Source organism: Heptranchias perlo, chromosome 4, assembly GCF_035084215.1.
Source record: "Heptranchias perlo isolate sHepPer1 chromosome 4, sHepPer1.hap1, whole genome shotgun sequence".
NCBI classification, from domain to species: Eukaryota; Metazoa; Chordata; class Chondrichthyes; order Hexanchiformes; family Hexanchidae; genus Heptranchias; species Heptranchias perlo.
Genome location: NC_090328.1, coordinates 53,234,350 through 53,258,022, shown reverse-complemented (window position 1 = coordinate 53,258,022; position 23,673 = coordinate 53,234,350). Strand labels below are relative to the sequence as shown.

Genomic DNA, 23,673 nt, shown 5'->3' with positions numbered 1-23,673 from the left:
TGATCTGCTGTAGTAGCCACGACATTTACGTGGCTGGCCAAATTGATTTTCTAGTCAATGGTGACCGCCAAGATGTTGATGGTGGGGGACTAGGCGATGGTAATGCAATTAAATGTCATTGGAAGTTGGTTCGGCTCTCTTTTGTTGGAGATGGGCATTACCTGGCAGTTGTGTGGCGCGAATGTTACTTGCCACTTAGCAGCTTAAACCTGGATGTTGTCCAGGTCTTGCTGCATGCGGGCACGGACTGCTCCATTATGTGAGGAATTGCGAATGGAGCTAAACACTGTGCACTCAGCCATTTTGTGATGTCACGTGGAGTGAATCAAGTTGGCTGAAGACGGTGATGGTGGGGTGCTGAGGAGGAGGCTGAGAAGGATCATCCACTTCAGCCCTGTCTTTTGCACTTGGGTGCCGAGTTCTGTCATTGTTGAGGATTGGTTTGTTCATGGAGCCTCTTTCTTCCATTAGTTGCTTCATTGTCCACCACCATTCTCAACTGGATTGCAGATCTTTTTTCGCTGTTTAGCATGCATGTAGTCTTGTGCTATAGCTGCAACAGGTTGGCACCTCATTTTTCAGGTACACCTGGTGCTTCTCCCAGCATGCTCTTCTACACTCCTCATTGAACCAGGGTTGGTCACCTGGCTTGATGGTGATGGAGGAGTAAGGGCTATGCCGAGCCATGAGATTACAGATTGTGGTGGAGTACAGTTCTGCTGCTTGATGGCCCACAGCGCCTCATGAATCCTCTATTTAGAGCTGCTGGACCTGTTCTTAATCTATCCCTCTTTGCACGGTGGTGGTGACATACGACATGATGGAGGGTGTCCTCAGTCTGGAGATGGGACTTGGTCTCCATGAGGACTCTAAGATGGTCACTCCTACCAATGCTGTCATGGACAGAAGCATCTGCAACAGGTAAGAACATAAGAAATAGGAGCAGGAGTAGGCCCTACGGCCCCCTTCAGCCTGCTCTGCCATTCAGTAAGATCATGGCTGATCGTCTACCTTTCCTGCCCTCCCCCAGATCCCTTGATTCCCTTAGTGTCCAAAAATCTATCGATCTCAGTCTTGGATATACTTAACAACTGAGCATCCACAGCCCTATGGGGTAGAGAATTCCAAAGATTCACAATCCTCTGAGCGAAGAAATTTTTCCTCATCTCGGTTCTAAATGGCCAAACTCTTATCTCGAGACTATACCCCCTAGTTCAAGACTCTCCAGCCAGGGAAAAGAACCTCTCAGCATCTACCCTGACCAGCCCTCCAAGAATTTTATACGTTTCAAGGAGATCACCTCTCATTCTTCCAAATTCCAGAGAATATAGGCCCATTTTACTCAATCCGCAAAGACCTGGGAGTGAGCTAGAGGCCCAGGCTTGGGACTAGGAGGGAGGAAGTGAAGGATAGACCATGAGCTGGGGCAGTGACAGAGGGAGCAGGAGGCCTGACCCAAAGCTGATCTGGGACCTACAGGTTCCTTACAGTGGAGTCATGAAGGAGAAACTTGATCGGAACTTACTGGTAGCAGGTTAGTTTGATGCCTTCAGCAGGGAGGATGGTCTTTGCTTTAATGTCAGTTGTTTACTTGCGTCTCTGGGCCATTCCCGCACCCTCCAGTGGAGTACAAGAGGAAAGTGTGGCAGACTTAACCAAGAGACATGGGAAAATGAGAGGCCTGACGCTTAATGTGGAAAAGCGGGAAGATTGGTAAGAGCTGGGAGATTGGCCAGAAACCTCACGAGATGCAGGGAGGCTGGTAATAGAACAGGGATTGATCTGTGATGATTACATGACAGGTAACACTAGCAGTTAGTTGGTTTCATTGGACCATTCAAATCATTAAAAGATTTACGGGGGCATCGTTTGAATTATTCCTACAAGCCAATTGGTTTGCTAGAAAGCAGCACAGACCAAAAGGTCAATCACCTGGCCAGAGGAGGATGTGAACTTAACTTTCTTAATAATATAATAGAAAGATAGATATAATGTGAGACAGTTTCTTAACTTTTGACCCCTTTTATCTCCCTTGCCAGTGATGGTATTCATATTGGGATCATCCAAGATCTTCCCTGTTGTTGATGCAGGAAGAATTAACTTTTTGACTGATTGTCTGTACAGAATCGTAAAATGTTACAGCACAGAAACAGGCCATGTGGCTCATCAAATCTGTGCAGGTGTAATTCCAATACCTCATTTTTGTCACAATTCTCTGATCTTTCTTGAAACAATTGTATACAGTTGATGAGGCATGACTTTTTAAAATATGTGCTGTCTGGTCCTTATCATCATATTTCTCCAAGTAACTTCAACCCTTATTGTAGACACCTCCAGGCCCCACAAGGAAGCATCTACAACTTCCATGAAGAGATTACTGCTTGGAATCTGCTGGATCACAAAAGATGTGGCAGCCTTCATAGTTGATTGCTCCTGTAGTTTCCTTTATAGTTCGTTCATACACAAAGGCTGGATATTCAGTGTTACATGGCTGGAGAACTTGCTTAGGTCTCTGTGCTCATGGATCCATCCCTTCTCGCCACTTTTTTGCTGGCGAGATTGGGAAGCCATGGGAAACCCGTGCAGGTAAAGTACAAGTTGTTTCATACTTAGAATCAACAAAAAATGAAGTACCTCAACAATTTCAATGAAGTAAATTGCCCCTTTAACAATCCACCTGCCGGCATTAAGTGGGTACAGGACTTCCAGGTTTTGGATGTGCGCACTCATCCAAACATGCCTGGGTTAAATCTGGAAGTGGACGCATTGGAGCCGGGTTGCGGTCGCGCTTCAAAAAGCTGCTGCTTTAACCTCCCACCCACCCCCAATCCACCCGTTCTTTGGGATTAAAATTACCCCCCATGTTTCAAAGATAACAAGTACAACCTGCTCCTAATACCACTTCAGAGCCAGGCTGTATGAGGTCCATGCAAGCAGCCTGCAATGATTTGTCATTCTGTTTTAACCGTCTCCATGCAGCTAAGTCCTTAGCTTGGTGATTTTTCCTGAACGTGCAGCTGAAATTGAAAGCTTACCAGGAGGGGAGAATTTTGACAGTGAAGCCACATCAATGAACTGTTTTAGAAAGGATCTTAACTTTGTTATTTGCTTTGAAACCTTTAAAAAAAAGGCAGTTTTACACCACTTGTACTGCAGGGTATTCTTTCATCTCTTGTCTGCACTTTCACAATCACATTACCTCCACCATGGTCTGCTGATGACAGTAGTTGTAAATCTATTACAGACTGTGCTTTAGGGGCATGAATCATGCAGCCAGCATAATAGACTGACCCAGAGCGCTTTTGTTTTTGGTTAAATATCAACATTTTTGGAGCAGTTGGAATTCTGAAAGAATACTTTTTTTAAACGAAGATGATTTTAAGTGATTAGGAAGAAAAGGCACACCCTTTTGACCATACAGTCAGGTAACATTGTATTGCAACTTTTGAAAATCAATGTTTTTTTTTATGTAAGCACTGGCTTTTCGTTTCACCAAACAATTCAGTTTTGAAGGAACTTTTAAAATAATCAATTTCCTCATTAGCTACAGGTTTCATCCTGAAAAAGTGCATGTTAAGAATTGTCTATGTGCAGCATTAGGTAGGAACTTTACTTAAAAGGCAAAACACATTGTTTTTTTAATAAAAATGCCTCTGGCTGTGTTATTTTGGTTAGGAACCCAGGAGAGAAGTATTGAAGCGTTTTACAGCTTACTGATTGGGATCTGACACTTAGAGGGTTCTAGTTAGGCAGATAAGTTAACCGTGTGTCAAATAGAGTACAAGAAAAAAAAGCATGAAAGAAAGCAAAAAATCAAGATCACTTAGCAGTGATAAAAAAAAACCTGGAAATCTGAAATTTAAACTGTAATTGCTGGAAGTGCACAGTAGGTCGATCAGCATGTGGGAGCACACTGATAAGATGATGTTTCTGGTCTCTGGACTCTCACCAGTTCTAATGAAAAGTCACAGCAGAATCATTAATTTGTCTCTGTCTTTCTGATGCTGATTGCTGATTAGCCTGCTGTACATTTCCTGTATTTTTTTTGATTTAAGATTGCTTAGAACTTCACCCCTCCATCGTCGGAAGTTTCTGGGGAGAACACTGAGAGAATTGTCACTTCTGCCCTTGTGTTTTAGGGATTTTAATTTCCATTTGAACGTTAGCCATCATGTTCATTTGATATGTTCAGCTGAAGAACACCCATTTTTTCCCTAAATGTTCGAGAAGTGTTTTTGTACATTTGGAGTGCATTGTAAATGTCAATGAAATCAGTGCTGTGAGTCGTGTACTTGAAGGCAATAGAGTCTGATCAAATTTTCAGTAATCTCAAAACAACAGGAAGTGATTTTTGGTGGAGGAGGTGAGAAGAGAGCCCTGTTATGGTCAGTATCCCTCACCCTGCTGTTCTTCGTTTTTCTTCATTTTCTGTAACACTGGCAGAGAATGATTATTGTTGGGCATATCTGTCAGTTACAGTATGTTATTGGTTAATGTTCTTTAGTGTGTACAATCCTCTTTTAAAAATAGAACTTCAACAGATCCTCCGTATTCTGATCATAGCTCAATCATAAACACGAGTGAAAGAAATCAATTTACATTGGAATTTAAATAGTGCAAAGAGGAAACTTTCCCTCACAGTGAACTACAATTTCTATATGATTACACATTGTGGAGTTAGACTAGTATTCCTAAAAAGAACATTAAAAACTGCAACAAAAAACAAAAATGCTGGAAACACTCAGCAGGTCACCCAGCACCTGTGGTGAGAACAGAAGTTAACGTTTCAGGTGTCTCAGAACTCGCATTCGCGTGTCAAAATTGGTCTTTGCTATGATCACCACCCAAATATTTTCCTTTCTATTCTCACTTGTTATAGTTCATTAAGTCTTTTTAATGGATAGTGTGTCTTGTGAAATCTTTTTCTTGTAAAGAAAATCCTGCATTTGTGAGTTCCAGAACAAAGCCGCCAACGACGGCAGTTGGTTACTTGTGTATTCGAGAGCTTGTTACAGAGCAACTGGAAGTGCCATTCTCTTTTAATGCACTCTGCCTTGAAAAGGACTAGAGTTGCAAAGCATCGCAATTATTTAGCAAACCCATTTCCTGTAGGTAATGTTCTTTTGATATAACAAGATAAATTATACGTTGTCAAGTACAAAATATCAGTTTAAACTCAATTTTTTAAAACCCTTGGAGGTGTGAGGCACTAGAGCTTTTCTAGGCTTTGAGAAAGGACATGCTTGCGATATTGGACTGCCTAACTGTGCATACTTAAATATAGTTTGCCAGAGAATAGTTGTAGTCAGTTGGGGTCCTCTTGGAACATGCTGTGCAGTGCAATTTCCTTAAATGCTAAGTAAATTGCTGCTTTCTGCACCAAGGGATCAATATGAAATGTTCATGTAAGTCTTTTTTAATGGAGACTTAAGAGAATAAGGATTTTTATTCTTGGATCAGAAAATGATTTAGTGCCATTGATTGAGCTTTAATAAATACTAATGGCACATGCTCAACTAGCCTGATTTCAGCACTTTATTTATCTATAAACTTGAAAATGCACTGAAGCAAAAGGTTAACTGATACTGTAAATACAAGTGAAAATAAGTTGGATACGGCTTACAAAGAAGGTCAAGGCTTGAGGGATGAAGAATTTACTTTGGGTGAAATTATTGAATATTTACAGTAAAAATCAACAGTGTTGGAAATGCATAGCAGGGTCCGTCAACATTTGAAAGAGATGAGAAGGATTAATATTTCAGATGTAACAGTTGGTCAGAAGCCTGGTTTATCTTTCTCTTTCAAATACTGACTCACCTGATGTTTGTTTACACGTTTTCTGTTTTCAATACAGAATTCCAGCATTCTGAGGTTTTCTTTTTCTTTCTAACATATACATATTTTAACATTTGAAAGGAATGCAGTTAAAATGTAGTGCCGGAGACAGTGGTTAAAGTGGGCTGAACAGTCCGGTGTGGCATTCCGGTCCTTATCAACACCACCTGCTCCCTTCCGCCTGAGTCCCCAAGTTTTGTGCTTCTGTGCCCACCAACGCAAGTCTTGTGCTTCCTTCCCCTCCCGGTCCTCCTGACACCTTGGTTATCTCTTCATGTACTCAATGTCATTTAACAATTTAAAAATCACAAGTAGAGAGATTCCAGTTCCAACTTTAGAGATTGTTTTGATGATACTGTGAATAAAAAGTTAAGTATTCTTTCAGTCCATATATGCTAATTTATGCAAAACTGTTTGGCCCTGAAAATCCGTGAACCTTGATCCTGGCATTTAAGTTGGGATCGCACCTGCTGGTACCCTGCAGCACTGACCCTGCTGGAGTTTGTGGGGTCATTGGGATGGCAGCTCATTTGCCTGGGGCCATTGGCTCCTGCGCCATCACTGGCGTATTTCTGGCACGAGCCAGCTCTGTGCTGCTGGAAGCTCTGGTGTCCATCTGATTCCTCTTCTGAAGAAACCTTCTCACTGTCCCCCTTCAGTCCTTTTACCAAGAGGACCTTTGCACATTTTTTTTTTCAAGTTTAACCTCTTCTTCAAGGGTATATGCCGTTTCCCCACAGCCATCTCCAGTGGGACCCACTTGTTCCCTTCTGGAGGCCAGTACACCTCAACTGACTGGTCCCGTATGGACTGGGAAAGTGGGAACTCCTTGGGTAGGTAGGTTCCGCATCAGCAGCCTTATAAGAGGCAGGTGGAGGCTCTGCACCTTACATGGCTGAGTGGGAAATTGCAGCCTGGCATATCCGGGTCAAGTGCCTACACATAAGCTGTTTCGCCAGAGGAAATTTGGCCTATTACTGTTTATTTTGAATGTAGACTACTTGCAATTATTCCACATCTATGTATATTTTTGAAGGACAATGAGTTAGAAGTTTTCTTGTCCGTTTTACACAAATATTTTTAAAAAATAAATGTACATTCCTGTGAGGAAACCTTTTACTTCGGCGAGCAATGAAACAGATTGATATTTAATATTTTTTGCCAAGATTTCTGTTCTTATTTTGTGGAATCATAGAAATTATAACACAGAAGGAGTCCCATCCTGCAGAGGCTAACTCTTCAACTGGACCTTTCTGCCATAGGCCTGTTTCTGTTGTAACTTCTTTGTATAAATATTTAACTATTTCCCTTTTAAACGATGTTCTAATCTCTGCCTTAGAGGGTTGTTAGAACATCTACTGTGTGAAATCATTTCTTCGCACTACCCCTTTGTTCTTTTAATTATAATCCTCAGTGGAAACAATCTTTCACTATTTACCCTCTCAAAACCTTGCATAATTTTGAAACCCTCCATTAGATCCCTCCCACCACTTAACCTCTACTGTCCCAGTTTAAAAAAAGGCCCAATATTTCAAGCAGTTCTTCATAACTGTAACCTCTCTTTCCTGGTATCATTCTGGTCGCCTTACAATCTATTTTCCTCACATGTTACATAAATTGTTCCCAGCCTCAAATAAAAAGTTTGGAATATCCAGGGTTGAAGTGGAATTTATGTTCTGTACAATGTACAGCTATTTATTTCTTTAGATGGAAGCTGGTTACCTGATGACTGGAAATGCAATGTGTAAACAATAAAATCTCACCTATTAAGTAACAACAACAAGTTACATTTATATGGCGCTTTTAATGAAGTAAAACTTCCCAAGTCGCTTCTCAGTAGCATTATCAAACAAAATTTGACATCGAGCCACATAGGGAGATATTAGGACAAGTGACCAAAAGCTTGGTCAAAGAGGTAGGTTTTAAGGAGCGTCTTCAAGGAGGAGAGAGAGGTGGAAACATAGAAAATAGGAGCAGGAGTAGGCTGTTCGGCCCTTCGAGCCTGCTCCTCCATTCAATATGATCATGGCTGATCCTCTATCTCAATACCATATTCCCGCTCTCTCCCCATACCCCTTGATGCCTTTTGTGTCTAGAAATCTATCTAGCACCATCTTAAATATATTCAGTGACTTGGCCTCCACAGCCTTCTGTGGTAGAGAATTCCACAGGTTCACCACCCTCTGAGTGAAGACATTTCTCCTCACGTCAGTCCTAAATGTGCTACCCTGTATCCTGAGACTGTAACCCCTCGTTCTGGACCCCCCCAGCCAGGGGAAACATCCTCCCTGCATCCAGTCTGTCTAGCCCTGTCAGAATTTTATATGTTTCAATAAGATCCCCTCTCATTCTTCTAAACTCAAGTGAATACAGGCCTAGTTGACCCAATCCCTCCTCATACGACAGTCCTGCCATCCCAGGAATCAGTCTGGTGAACCATCGCTGCCCTCCCTCTATGGCAAGTATATCCTTTCTTAGGTAAGGAGACCAAAACTGCACACAATACTCCAGTTGTGGTCTCACCATGGCCCTGTATAACTGCAGTAAGACATCCTTGCTCCTGTACTCAAATCCTCTTGCAATGAAGGCCAACATATCATTTGCCTTCCTAACTGCTTGCTGCACCTGCAAACTTGCCTTCCTAACTGCTTGCTGCACCTGCATGTTTGCTTTCAGTGACTGGTGTACAAGGACACCCAGGTCCCTTTGTACATCAACATTCCCCAATCTATCAACATTTAAATAATACACTGCCTTTCTATTTTTCCTTCCGAAGTGGATAACTTCACATTTATCCACATTATACTGCATCTGCCACGTATTTGCCCACTCATTCAACTTGTCTAAATCGCCTTGAAGCCTCTTTGCATCCTCCTCACAACTCACAATCTCACCTAGCTTTGTGTCATCAGCAAACTTGGAAATATTACATTTGGTTCCCTCATCCAAATCATTGATATATATCGTGAATAGCTGGGGCCCAAGCACTGATCCCTGCAGTACTCCACTAGTCACCGCCTGCCACCCCGAAAAAGACCCATTTATTCCTACTCTCTGTTTCCTGTGTGTTAACCAATTTTCAATCCATGCCAGTATGCCAGTGGAGAGGCAGAGAGGTTTAGGGAGGGAATTCCAGATCTTCGGACCTAGGCAGCTGAAGGCACGGTAGCCAATGATGGAGCGATTAAAATTGGGGATGCGCAATAGTCAAGTCAGGGTTTCAGCAGCAAATGAGCTGAGGCAAGGGTGGAGCCCTGGTGTTGTTACGGAGGTGGAAGTAAGCAGTCTTGGTGATGGAGCAGATATGTGGTCGGAAGCTCATCTCAGGGTCACTTACGACACCAAGGTTGCGAACGGTCTGATTTAGCCTCAGACAATGGCTAGGGAGAGGGATGAAGTCAGTGGCTAGGGAACGCAGTTTATGACAGGGACCCAAGACAATGGCTTCGGTCTTCTCAATATTTAGTTCAAGGAAATTTCTGCTCATCCAATACTGGATGTCGGATAAGCAGCATGAGAAAAAACAGAATTTTATTTTGTTGTAGAAAATTTGAGATAGAAAGAGCAATGGAGAAAGAAAAAGGGGAAAAGTGGACGAAATAAACTTGAATTAATTTCATGCCGAAGTCTTGTTCTTGTCTGATTTTCAATGAGCAGAGGATGTTCGAGTAGCATGCCTTACTTAATTCTGTTGTAGCAACTGCCCACAGACTTTCAATTTTTTGATCGTGGCAAAAGTTAATGGTCTCAGACATTTGTTTGCAGTAACAAGTCAAAAAGCAGAGTTTGTAATGCAGTAAATTAGAAAAGGAAATTTTTCTCCCCCCACCATCCATAACTTATTTAGATTTCGCACCCGAATCAGATCTCTGTAGCATTCCCTTCTACTAAGCATCATTTGAACAATGTTCCCTGAAGATAATGGGGTTGAATTTCCGTGGGAGTTCTCCGAATTTTTCACCACAGCTTCAGTGGAAGATTCACGAAAACCCTGGAGAAACGACGTCAAGGCCATTCATACCGTTTCTCCAGGGGTGTCTTCAAATTTCCCACCGAAGCTGCAGCGGACTATCGGACGGGCCCCCGTGGAAACTCAACCCCATTATATTCTTTCGCAACATGGGTTTTTGGTCCAGATACAGATTTTCTGCTCCTTCTACAAAATGTATTTTCTACACTCACAAGTGAAAATAATATAAAATATGTCAACAAGCTCCACCTTAACTTCAATTTTGGATGGCTTCCAAATTAGGCAGGTGGATTAAAAGCAAGTCCAGCTGTACTGTTTTTGAAATCACGGTGTGTAGTTATCAGAATCTGGACCTATTTTGTGCAGAGCTGGTATACAATGTATACCAACTGTTGACTATTTATTAAACACCCATTTATAACATTAGAAAATGGGATCTTGTCATGTAACTAATTCTTGATTCCCTGAAAGAGTTAATTTATTGTGATGTACAAGATGGATCATTGTTCTGTAGCGATTATTTTCATCATTATTTTCCTTTCCCTCCTAAGCTGAAGGAGCTCGTCAGTCTGGACCTGCGTCACATAACGGAACTGAATAATGAAACCGTAATGGAGGTGGTGAAGAAATGCAAAAATTTAAGCTCTCTGAATCTATGTCTGAACTGGAGCATTAATGACAGGTACAGCGGTGCTTTCTGAGTACATGCATTAGGTTAATATAAACGGTGCAAACTCCAAAGCACTTTTACAATTATTTTTCTATAGTCACCTATTTGGGCACGGCCAAAATGAATTCTTGTGCCGTTGCATGATGTAAGATGTAATAATTTCTTTTCCAAAGTAACAGTAGGAAAGAACACCCCATGATATCTGTAATTTAAAAACAGTCGAAAGTATTTGAAGAGTCAGTCATTCCTTCAATTTTTAATTGACAAAGTTTTCTTGAGGGAAGAAAACGGAACATTTGCTAAGTAAGGTTACACGAGTGAAAGCAGCAACTGCTTCAGATTAGGTGAGATTTGATTTCTAAGCACTATCCATACCGTTTGTTTTCTCACTGGTTGAGTTGGCCTGAATTTTGAATTAATTTGGATGTTTATTATATGAATTTATTGGGAACAGGTTCATTTTAATTAGATTACAATGTGTACAAGTTATTTTACTAGAAGTCTGTGAAATAGCTAAGAGAAACTTTAGTTGGATTATAAATTCTGTGGGGTAAAATTGGTCGATTTTCTTTCTCAGTGAAGCCCATGGAAAATAAAATTGGGTGAGGTGTAAAACACGCAGTTGATTTGCTATTGCCTGTTTTTACACTACTGCCCAAGACCAATTTATTTAACCCCTTGTGATTATGCCAGATTCCTGTAACACAGATTGTAATATGAAACAAAAAATCAAATTGTGCTGTGTAAAACTTTAAAACAAAGTGTATGATTGACGGCAGCTCTCCAACTGTTGGATATATCGGATGTGCTTGACAAAATTTGTAACTAAATATTCATAGTTGATCACATTTTATCTTTTACTTTTACTAATTTCCTCATCTCTCAAAAAATGAGACCTGGTTTGTCCAGATGGATTTCCACACTGAGCATGCTCAACAGCACCTTTCTATTCACTTTAAGGTATTATGTGATTGTTGTTTCAGCAGTTCTTGAATTTCCTCTTTCAGGTCCACTGGATATTTTTAAGAACCTTTGTAGATTGAAGTGTATGACAACTACTTCAAAATACTTTAAAAGGAAACTGTGAAAATTAATCTCAAGAGGGTAAACTGGATAATGTAGTAGGTTAACATTATCCTTTCAGCTCTAGGATTTGGGTTCAAATCCAGCCCAGACTGATGGGATAAAAATCTCTCTCTTCCAGCTTTTGTCCCCTCCCTTCTCCGCTGGATTTTATTGCTAATTTTCTGCCTTCCGCTCCTGTCTTTAAGGTGTTGACTTCTTCCTGGGGTACAGTTCTGTGAGTACCGCAATTTTCCCCTGTTCAAGTGACCATTCTTTCTGCACAAGTATATGCAGCGAGTGTCATAAAATATTTGACTGTGGGCAGGGTGGGGGGTTGGTGAAATGGGGACGCAACAGTCATGCTCATTCAATGTCCTCACCAAATATCCACACAATGCTCTTCTTGCAGGGATTCACAGAATAACAATAAGGAACAGCGACCGTGGCTCATGTTTCCCTTCCTAGCCCAGGGAGACTAAGGCCAGTTATAGCATTCCGACTGCCATCCTGACTGATATCAACTAACTTGACAGAGACTCTGTGCCTTCCTATTCTTTACGGCTCAGCTGTTCATTGGATAAATTTGCTAAGCTCTTGGCGATGATGCTGCTAACTTTAACGGTCATGTGTGAAAGGAGTTTGTGTAGTTTCAATCAAGTTCCTAGCACTAAAAATTGATAGTCAAAAACAGAGAGATAAAAAACATGGTTCCGTAGTTTAACTGAGCCAGGCAGAGGTGGAGGTGTGGCGAAAACCAGCTTGTAACATTTATCTCTCCTTTATACAGTTCATTCTGGGAAGGATAATGTTTTGTGGTTCTTTTGCATCTTTCTGGCTCTTTTGTGGTCCGTAGCTGTGCTGTAAAACTTTTACAGCATAGACAGTGAATATACTGACTTTTAAAAATAACTCAAAATTCTCTGAAGCTTTAATAGTATAACCAGAGAGCACACAAGGTGACAAATTATAAATGGGCTAGAGGAGCAGAGGGATCTGGGGGTACAGATACACAAATCACAAAGTAGCGACGAGGGTTAATAAGGCTATTAAAAAAAGAAAACCAAGCACTGGGGTTCATTTCAAGAGGGATAGAATTGAAAAGCAGAGAAGTTATGTTAAACTTGTATAGAATCTTGGTTAGACCACACTTGGAGTACTGTGAACAGTTTTGGTCTCCATATTATAAAATGAATATAGAGGCACTGGAGAAGGTGCAAAAATGATTTACTAGGTTGCCACCAGAATTGAGAGGTTATATCTATCAGGAAAGATTGAGCAGACTGGGACTCTTTTCTCTAGAAACGAGAAAACTGAGGGGTGACCTGATAGAGGTCTTTAAGATAATGAAAGGGTTTGATAGGGTAGACATAGAGTAGATGTTTCCATTTGCGGGGGAGACCAGCATGAGGGGCCATAAATATAAAATATTATCCAATGGGGAATTCAGGAGAAACTTCTTTATCCAAAGAGTGGTTAGAATGTGGAACTTGTTACCACAAGGAGTAGTTGAGACGACTAGCATAGATGCATTTAAGGGCAAGCTTGATAATCACATGAGGGAGAAAGGAATAGAAGGATATGTTGATGGGGTTAGATGAAGAAGGGCGGGAGGAGGCTCGTGTGGAGCATAAACACTGGCATGGACCAGTTGGGCTGAATGGCCTGCTTCTGTACTGTACATTGTATGTAATTATTTCATACTTCCCAGAATGCATTGCATGATGGTGCTGCAAAGATGCCCTCTTGAAGGAGGAGGAAAGTGAGGAGCGATGGATGTCTTAACACACAAGCAGAAGGATTACATTTGAGGGGAAATTTTGGCAATTGATACATTTTAATAACAAAATGTTATAACATAAAAAATTGTGTTCAGTAATTTGATACACTTACATTTGTGAAGAAGTATCTAATTGGATCTTGAACAAAAATGTGTTTTGCTATCTCCTAGGATACATCTTCAGTAACCAATATTGTACCGTCTGATGAAACATTTTTTGACTTTTTCCAGTTTTATAAAGTTGAAGGGAATGTTACAAATTGCGTGAAAGTAGAATGTAGCAGAGAAAGATTATTCTGGATACCATAAGGAACTTTTGGCATAAACTGATGATTTTCAGAAAGATACTGTGTAGAAATAGGGCTGGAGATTTTGAAGTGCACCCTCAACAGACCAACAATGTAGTTCACTATCGAGTTGTTAGAGGAAGACCTTCCCCGTGCTCTGTATTTTCCCTAACTACAGTAGAAGTTGCAGTTCACATCATATTGCAGCATCTCTCTCGTGAATGTGAAACTTCAACACAGTGGCGTGTGTGAATCAGGTCATTTGGCTGCTGACATGAATTGCATAGGTAATTTCAAAACAGCTAGAAGGGGCATTTTCATTTAGGGCATTGCGGAAATACATTGCATAGAATGGCACTTAGCCACACAGGAACATCTCAGGTTCGATTCTTGTTCTGTGCGGAGTTACATGATCCCAGCTAGGGCGGTGTGGGTACTCCAGCTAGCCTCACTGATCCCAGGTTCAACAGATGAGAAAATAACCAGTTGAATTGGTGTCTTGAATCTGGTAAGAAGAATGGCCACATTAGGACAGGTACTGGGGAATTATACTCCAGCAAGTAAAATGGAGGAAAAAAACTGCAAATATTGGAAATCAGAATTAAATTCAGAGATTGCTGTAAATGCACAGAACTGATATCCTGACAAATTTGCAGGGTAAAGTGTCACAGCCATAGATAGTTCTCATATAATGTAACAGTACAGTAATAACTCATCAAAATTCAAAATTAGAAACAGATTAAATTTGTTTAGGTGTCCTGGCTGGCATTAGTAATTTTTTTCAGTTAGCAGTACATCCTGAGCTTGTAATTTATCATTTACATCCTCGTAGAGGCTGTACTACTGGAAAAATAATGCAAAAACAAGTAAAGTTTGCAAAAGGCTTTTTTTTCTCTCTTTCTTTAACTGTTCCATTTTGGTTAACAGACAGAAAACAGAGAGTAGGAATAAATGGGTCTTTTTCAGGTTGGCAGACTGTGACTAGTGGGGTACTGCGGGGATCGGTGCTTGGGCCCCAGCTGTTAACAATCTAAATCGATGATTTGGATGAGGGGGCCAAATGTAATATTTCCAAGTTTGCTGATAACACAAAACTAGGTGGGAATGTGAGTTGTGAGGAGGATGCAAAGAGGCTTCAAGGGGATATAGACAGACTAATTGAGTGGGCAAGAACATGGCAGATGGACTATAATGTGGAAAAATGTGAAGTTATCCACTTTGGTAGGAAAAACAGAAATTCAGAGTATTTTTTAATGGTAAGATATTGGGAAATGTTGATGTTCACAGGGACCTGGGTGACCTTGTACGTGAGTCACTGAAAGCTAACATGCAGGTGCAGCAAGCAGTTAGGAAGGCAAATGATATGTTGGCCTTCATTGCAAGAGGATTTGAGTTCAGGAGTAAAGATGTCTTACTGCAATTATATAGGGCCTTGGTGAGACCCCACCTGGAGTATTGTGTACAATGTTGGTCTCCCTACCTAAGAAAGAATATACTAAAGGTGAGGTGAGAGTGACTGCCCTTGACATCAAGACAGCATTTGACCGAGTGTGTCACCAAGGAGCCCTTGTAAAATTGAAGTCAATGGGAATCAAGGGGAAAACTCTCCAGTGGTTGGAGTCATACCGAGCACAAATGAAGATGGTAGTGGTTGTTGGAGGCCAATCATCTCAGCCCCAGGACATTGCTGCAGCAGTTCCTCAAGGCAGTGTCCTAGGCCCAACCATCTTCAGCTGCTTCATCAATGACCTTCCCTCCATCATAAGGTCAGAAATGGGGATGTTTGCTGATGATTGCACAGTGTTCAGTTCCATTCACAACCCCTCAGATAATGAAGCAGTCTGTGCCCGCATGCAGCAAGACCTGGACAACATCCAGGCTTGGGCTGATAAGTGGCAAGTAACATTCATGCCAGACAAGTGCCAGGCAATGACCATCTCCAACAAGAGAGAGTCTAACCACCTCCCCTTGACATTCAAAGGCATTACCATTGCCAAATCCCCCACCATCAACATCCTGGAGGTCACCATGGACCAGAAACTTAACTGGACCAGCCACATAAATACTGTGGCTACAAGAGCAGGTCAGAGGCTGGGTATTCTGCGGCGAGTGACTCACCTCCTAACTCCCCAAAGCCTTTCCACCATCTACAAGGCACAAGTCAGGAGTGTGATGGAATATTCTCCACTTGCCTGGACGAGTGCAGCTCCAACAACACTCAAGAAGCTCGACACCATCCAGGACAAAGCAGCCTGCTTGATTGGCACCCCATCCACCACCCTAAACATTCACTCCCTTCACCACCGGCGCACTATGGCTGCAGTGTGTACCATCCACAGGATGCACTGCAGCAACTCGCCAAGGCTTCTTCAACAGCACCTCCCAAATCCGCGACCTGTACCACCTGGAAGGACAAGGGCAGCAGGCACATGGGAACAACACCACCTGCACGTTCCCCTCCAAGTCACACATCATCCTGACTTGGAAATATATCGCCGTTCCTTCATCGTCGCTGGTCAAAATCCTGGAACTCCCTTCCTAACAGCACTGTGGGAGAACTGTCACCACACGGACTGCAGCGGTTCAAGAAGGCGGCTCACCACCACCTTCTCAAGGTCAATTAGGAATGGGCAATAAATTCCGGCCTCGCCAGCGACGCCCACATCCCATAAATGAATAAAAAAAAATTGCCATGGAGGGAGTGCAACAAAGGTTCACCAGACTAATTCCTGGGGTGGCGGGATTGTTGTATGAGGAGAGATTGAGTGGACTAAGCCTGTATTCTCTAGAGTTTAGAAGAATGAGAGGTGATCTCTTTGAAACATACAAGATTCTTGCTGGGCTCGACAGGGTAGATCTAAGGAGGATGTTTCCCCTGGCTGGGGAGAGTAGAACCAGGGGTCACAGTCTCAGAATAAGGGGTAGGCCATTTAGGACTAAGATGAGGAGAAATTTCTTCACTCATAGGGTGGTGAATCTTTGGAATTCTCTACCCCAGAGGGCTGTGAAGGCTCAGTCATTGAGTACATTCAAAACAGAGATCGATAGATTTCTAGATATTAAAGGCATCAAGGGATATGGGGATGGTGCAGGAAAATGGCATTGAGGTAGAAGATCAGCCATGATCTTGTTGAATGGCAGAACAGGCTCAAGGGGCCGGATGGCCTATTCCTGCTCCTATTTCTTATGTTCTTATTAGCTACTTTTTTTTTTACAGACGTCTTCTGGCAGCAATTGAATGGTTTTCTGCCACTCACCCAATTTTGATAAATATAAAATGTTACAACTTCTATAGCCACACAAGGATGAATGCAAACATTGTATGTGCACAGTATCTTATTGTCTGCCAGAGTACTGTCATTTCCAAACTCTTTCATAAAACAGCCATATTTCCCAGTAATGTACGTTCAAGGACCAGAGAGTGGTTCTGTCAGAACATAATCGGCTTTACATTTTGAATGTCACATCGCACAGGAGTTTAGATGGTGTGACAGGAGAATACTGGTATGAGTAATTTCACTTGGGAATTAAACTCAGAAGATTATCTGCAACAACAAAAGTATAAACTGCTATTTTTCCTCTCCTTTTTCTAACGGCTCCAGTACATAGAACAGGAGCTGTCATTCTTCTTGGAACCATTAAATCATTCATTATTCTTTTATATTACCGCACTAACCTTTGTAAATATTACCCATATGTCCCATTAAACATGCAGAAGTACACAGTTAACTGCATACATCTGGTGTGGTTGGTGATGTGGCTTTTATCAATGCACTGTGGTGAAATCGAGAAGTTGCAGGTTTTGTACCGAGTTAGGATTAGTTTCGACACTTTCTAACATTTCACAATGGAGTGTTCAGCATTTTCTGGATTTCAAAAATCTTAGTCGAAAAGAATTATAAACACAGCATTAATGTGGATTTTCCTAGAGGTGTCTTATGTTTTGGTAATATGCATTGCAGTGCTATGATTTCATTTGCACCCTTTTCCTCTTTGAAGTGAATTAGTGTGTGAAGCTGTTGAGTTAACATCACTAAAGAACTTGACAAACCTTGTGCAATAATTCATGATGACACTAATTTAGTACTTTGACTTTTAAGAGCTACCAATTACCATTTTCTTTTTCTCCCTCAGAACTAATGACTTTTCATCATTTAGATTATGTTGTAAATTAATGAACAAGAAAAGTGTGAATTACAATAAATATATATCCTGCTTTAGAATGAGGTAAAATAGAATAACTTAATGTCACCAGAAGTGCATTACTTTTTAAGGATCTGTGTACTAGATTCTGAGAATGGTGGCAAAAGGTATTTGAAACGATTTGATCCAAAGTTAAATATTGTTTAGGTGGGATATAGAAACCTAACTGTGTGATATTTAATGATGATGTAATCATGTGATAGCAATTAATTACCATCCATTTCTGAACACTTAATTGCTTCAACCGGCAAAGTAACATACTGTTTTCCTTTCACTTAGATTTGCATGGAGAATTTAATGTCTTGGAGCAGATACACGACTTGAGTTTGATGGTGTGTTTGACATGTATTTGTATGTACTGCTTCAGCCAACATAATGTTGTTTATACTGTGGGGACACTGTGACATGCTTTGTGCTATAGAATTGCTTTATTGAGAAGTTGTCACATGGCTGTTGGATAGTATGGAGGCAGGCTGGATAGCATGTACATGTGAATTCTGTCTTAATGGAGCAGAGTTTATGGAAGGTGCCAATAATTATGTCGTCAGCCTTCCTGATGTTCGGCTGGAGAAAGTTGTGATTCATTCTTGATGTCGGACAGGCAGTCTGACAGAACAGAGGTGGTTGTGGAGTAGAGAGAAGTGGTGGATAGGTAGAGCTGGGTATTGTCACCATATGTTTGGAAACTGACTCCATGCCTGTGGATGATGATGTTGAGGGGCAATATAAAGATGAGGAAAAGATGGGGCTAAGGATAGATTCCAGAGGTGACGTATGAGGAGGGAAAGAGAAGCCATTGCCGAAGATGCACTGACTGCGTTGCAGATAAGTAGGACCGTTACCACGTGAGGGCAGTCCAATAAAGCTGGAAAACACAAGATAGGCAATGGAGGAGTATAGCGTGATCAACTGTGTCAGATGCTGCAGAAAGATCAAGGAGGAATAACATATGACAGTCACATTCATAGAAGACATCATTCAATTCTTCATCAAAAGCAAAATACTGCGGAAATCTGAAATAAAAACAGAAAATGCTGGAAAAGCTCAGCAAGTCAGGCGGCCTCTGTGGAGAAAGAAATAGAGTTAACATTTCAGGTCGAAGACCTTTCATCAGAACCCATTCAATACTTTTTCTTGGGGGTGGGGCGAGGGGGTCTCAGTGCTATGGCGTGACTGGAAGCAGGATAGCAGAGATTCCAACTAGGAGTTTTTGGAGAGATGGGCATAAAGCTGGGAGACAATGACACACTCAATAAGATTATAGAGGAAAGGGAAGTTGGAGATTGGTGATAGTTAGAGAGAGCAGATGGTTCAAGTGTAGGTTTTTTGAGTAGGGGTTAATAACAATGGTTTCAAAGTGGAGAGGGACTGTGCTCGAGGAAGGGGAGCTATTAACAATATCAGCTAGCATGCCAACCAGGAGTGGTAGTTGAATGATCAGGAGTTGGGTGGAGAGGGGATCAAAGGAGGAGGCAGGTATCATGGAAGCGATGAGTACGAAGAGGGGAAAGGGGGGAAATTGGGAAAGCATCTGACACGTTTAAAGTGTGCCATGTGCTGTAATATATACGTATTTAAAAATCTTGTGAATGGCGTGCACTTCCTGCCCATAAACCTTACGTCCTATGTCACATTTTTGAGTCACGTTTTTTATATCAACATTTGACAACATTTAACATTGGAACTGTTTATTTCAAAATTTATAATGGAAGACTGCATATAAACATTCTTGTGTAAATAGTTGGTCATGACATAATTACAGGCTCTGGCCACTGGATTCTGCAAGGGTGCAAATCTCAACTCTTCCTTTTAAAGCCGTCCACCATCTTGTTTCTTCCTTGCAGGAAAATTTTGAACGATATTTAAAAAAATATATTGTGAGCCATCATCAAGCCCCCTGCTTTGAGTTGTGCTCTCCCCTTGACCTTCATGTCTCCTTCTGGCACCCCATGGTGCTCCACTGTTCAACAAGAGTCCGCTGTCCCCTTTTTGCTGGCTCTGGGCTTCCGCACTTGACTCCTGAATTCCACACACCCTAAGGCTGCGTCTACTGATCTTGCCCTGGCCTGAACCACTCACTCCGGCCTTCCCCACTAAACTGGCTATTGCACATCCTAGTCTCCTCTTTTATCTTTACTGGTAAACTGGGACTTTAGTTTTGAAAAGGAGGAGGGAGGAAGAGAGGTGGAGATGTAGGGGTACATGGGCAGAGCAGGGACAAGAGCTGGGCTGACTGGCACTCACACCCACCCATTTAGGCCCTACACGCTGTTCCGAGGCTATGAACTCCAAGGCTCTGCCAGGCTTCATCCTGGATCTATTTGAAATTTAAAAAGACCTTGGGCATTTAGTTCCGGTTCCCTGATTCCTACTTGCCTCCTTCCTGAGAAAGGACTAGAGAAACTGGGGTTCCTTGTATTAGAACAAAGAAGGTTGGGAGCACTTCTGATGGAAGTGTTCAGAATTGTGAGGGGTGTTGATATTTCTACTCATTGAGTGCGTAAGTTTCATGTAATCACCAAAAGGATGAAGGGAGAGGATGGGAGTATTTATTTTACGTTGAGGACTTTTAGGCTGTAGAATGTGTACCAGAAATAGTGGGGGAAGCAGAATCCATAATAGCTTTGAAAAGGGAAATGGAGAAATATTTGAAAAGGAAAGTTTTTGAAAGATATGTGGAAAGGGACAAGGGAATAGGAGGGATTAAATGAAAGCTCTTCCAGAGAACCACCACAGATGTGAAAGGGCCAAATGGCTTCCGTCTGTGCTGTAAATTTGTATGGTTCTGTCTCAGCGCTGATTGCTCAAAAACGTACAAGACTGAGCCTGAAGCTGAGGGAGTGGTGTAGGCAGAGCCAGTACAAGCTGGAGTCCCAACACATGGAGATTTGTGTTTTAGTCCTACTGCTGGTACTTGTATATTTTTGTTGTTGCTCCTAATGTTTCTGTTTTTAAGTATAATTCTGCCGTTTCCTTTTAACTCCTGTTTCCAATTTTTATGAGTGAATTTCTGCGGGGGTTCTCCCGCTCATCTGTCATGACTTCGATGGAAGAACCATGAGGATGCATTTGTTTCTGTTTCTAATCAATTAAATGCTCAGAAGTAATACACAAGTTGGTCCACACGTTTCAGAAAACCTAAATAAATGATGCCATGCACATGTATTTGAGATGGGTAGTTTTATGTTCCGTAGAATTTTCAGAACAATTGATTAAAGGGGAAGCCAAGTCCAAAGAATATATTTAGGTCAAACTACTCTGCCTTTTTTTAAAAGAACAAAATAATTAGCCTCGGGAGAATTGTGATTGACATTTTTTGAAGAGAGTGCCAGATTTATTATTGACATTGAAACCCTCAAATCAGATCTCCCTTCCAGTTAGGCCAGTACAGTAACATCGTTGATGGGGAATGTCCTGGAGAGGCTTGATAGGAAACAGCAGGAACGGGGTCGAGACCAGCCTGAGAGCTCTCAGGAGCCCAAATTGTCGGCTTGGGAATCTGCTGCCTCAGTCTGTGGTGTTGTTTTCCAAATCTGGGAAGCTCCCGTGCAGCATGGCTCACGGGCTGTTCAGATGTTAGGGCCCTTGTTTACTATGGAGATGTTCACTGTTGGTGACATCACTAAAATGGCCTTTTGGGAATGGAGACCCAATGTGAGAAATTAATGCCAGTTACAAAATATTTTATTCTTTTTGAAAAGTCCATCAAAATTCTTTGTCAATGTTTTGGTGTATTAAAAAGAGGAGTACTTTTGAAAAAAAATACTCCCCCTGGACTTTCCTTGCCCCTTTAATGCACACAGTACATTGTTCCTGGATATTAAACAGACTGAGTCCTCTGAAATTGAATTCCACTTAATAAGGAATTTGCATTCCATTGAATATCTCCTACTTGTGTAGAAATCCCTCGGTGATGTTCATTCACTTGGGTAGGTTATCATCATTCAATGTAGGTCTGTTGTGTGTGATGAATAAAGACGTGTATCTGGCAACCGTCCATCAGCCGAATCTACCATGCTTAATAAGTTGAAGAGCAGATAGCAGAGTACAGGCTCGTCTGCTGGCTTTCGAATATTTGTACAGTCAATGCTTGGTCTCTGTAGCTGTTTCCCACTGTGCACAGATTGACAGCAACAACAGTGACAAGGTCATGGTTATTTTAAACAGCTCTCGAGATACCCAGTCTCACTCAGATATTTTAAAATGAAAACAAATAATCTCTGAATATTACTGAATTTTTTCATTTGAATGCTATTTTCCTGAGGGTTTCAGATAAATCAAAGAGAACTGTTGCATATTTGTGAGCTTTTACAAATGACAATCGAATGGGTTTGCTATTATTCGTACCTTGTGATAGAGACTCGGAGTCTGAAACCAGCATTAATGAATGAATTATACAGAGATCGATGGGAGTTCAACGTGTATGCGTGTACAGATAATGCTTTTTTAATGCAAAATCTATCAATACCTAGATTGCAATGAATCAAAAATGGCACATTCAGTAGATTTCATGTGAAGTACAAAAGCTGAATATGGTTTACGTTTACTGAAATACTGGCTGCCTGGAAAGCCTCCTGGGCCTTTTATGAAGACTGATAGAAATGCTGTTGTGCTAATGGTTTTTACCAAATCATAAATACTGCTCTGGAAGAATGTACATTACTGTGTGCACTTTCATAACTCCCACTAATCAAACCTACATCATTTAAATCAACAGTTGATGATGCCTGGAATCATAGAAAGTTACAGCACAGAAGGAGGCCATTCGGCCCATCGTGCCTGTGCCGGCTGAAAAAGAGCTATGCAGCTTAATCCCACTTTCCAGCACTTGGTCCATAGCCCTGTAGGTTACGGCACTTCAAGTGCACATCTAAGTACTTTTCAAATGAGTTGAGGGTTTCTGCCTCTACCACCCTTTCAGGCAGTGAGTTCCAGACCCCTACCACCTTCTGGATGAAAAAATTTCTCCTCAGCTCCCCTCTAATCCTTCTACCAATTACTTTAAATCTGTGCCCCCTGGTCACTGACCCCTCTGCTAAGGGAAATAGATCCTCTCTATCCACTCAATCTAGGCCCTTAATAATTTTATACACCTCAATTATATCTCCCCTCAGCCTCCTTTGTTCCAAAGAAAACAACCCCAGCCTATCCAATCTTTTCTCAAAGCTAAAATTCTCCAGCCCTGGCAACATCCTCGTAAATCTCCTCTGTACCCTCTCTAGTGCAATCACATCTTTCCTGTAATGTGGTGACCAGAATGCAGTACTCAAGCTGTGGTCTAACTAGTGTTTTAAACAGTTCTAACATAACCTCTCTGCTCTTATATTCTATGATGTGGAGATGCCGGTGATGGACTGGGGTTGACAATTGTAAACAATTTTACAACACCAAGTTATAGTCCAGCAATTTTATTTTAAATTCACAAGCTTTCGGAGGCTACCTCCTTCCTCAGGTGAACGATGTGGAAATGAAATCCTCGAAATGAAATCGCATTTATAATTCACAGAACAATGCTTGGTGATTACAGACAGTTTTTTCAACTGCCCGTTGCCAAGGCAATCAGTGTGCAGACAGACAGGTGTTACCTGCCAGGTCTCAGAATATACAAATCACCAAAAAAAAATAACAAACAAAAAAAAACAGAGATGGAGAAGTAGAAACATAGAAAAGACAGCAACTGACCCGTTATATTAAAAACAGATAACATTTGTTCGCTGGTGGGGTAACGTGTAGCGTGACATGAACCCAAGATCCCGGTTGAGGCCGTCCTCATGGGTGCGGAACTTGGCTATCAATTTCTGCTCGACGATTTTGCGTTGTCGTGTGTCTCGAAGGCCGCCTTGGAGTACGCTTACCCGAAGGTCGG

The 23,673-nt window shown here is 41.6% G+C and overlaps 1 protein-coding gene across 5 annotated transcripts in view; it reads left to right on the top strand.

Moving 5' to 3' along the window:
* fbxl17 (F-box and leucine-rich repeat protein 17) overlaps window positions 1-23,673 on the top strand; it is a 667,009-nt gene that overhangs the window by 276,648 nt on the left and 366,688 nt on the right. For all 5 annotated transcript variants that reach the window (XM_067982923.1, XM_067982926.1, XM_067982925.1 and 2 more), the window contains one exon: window positions 10,357-10,487. In XM_067982923.1, the coding sequence (XP_067839024.1) occupies window positions 10,357-10,487 (131 nt within the window). The remainder of the gene's footprint in view (window positions 1-10,356; window positions 10,488-23,673) is intronic.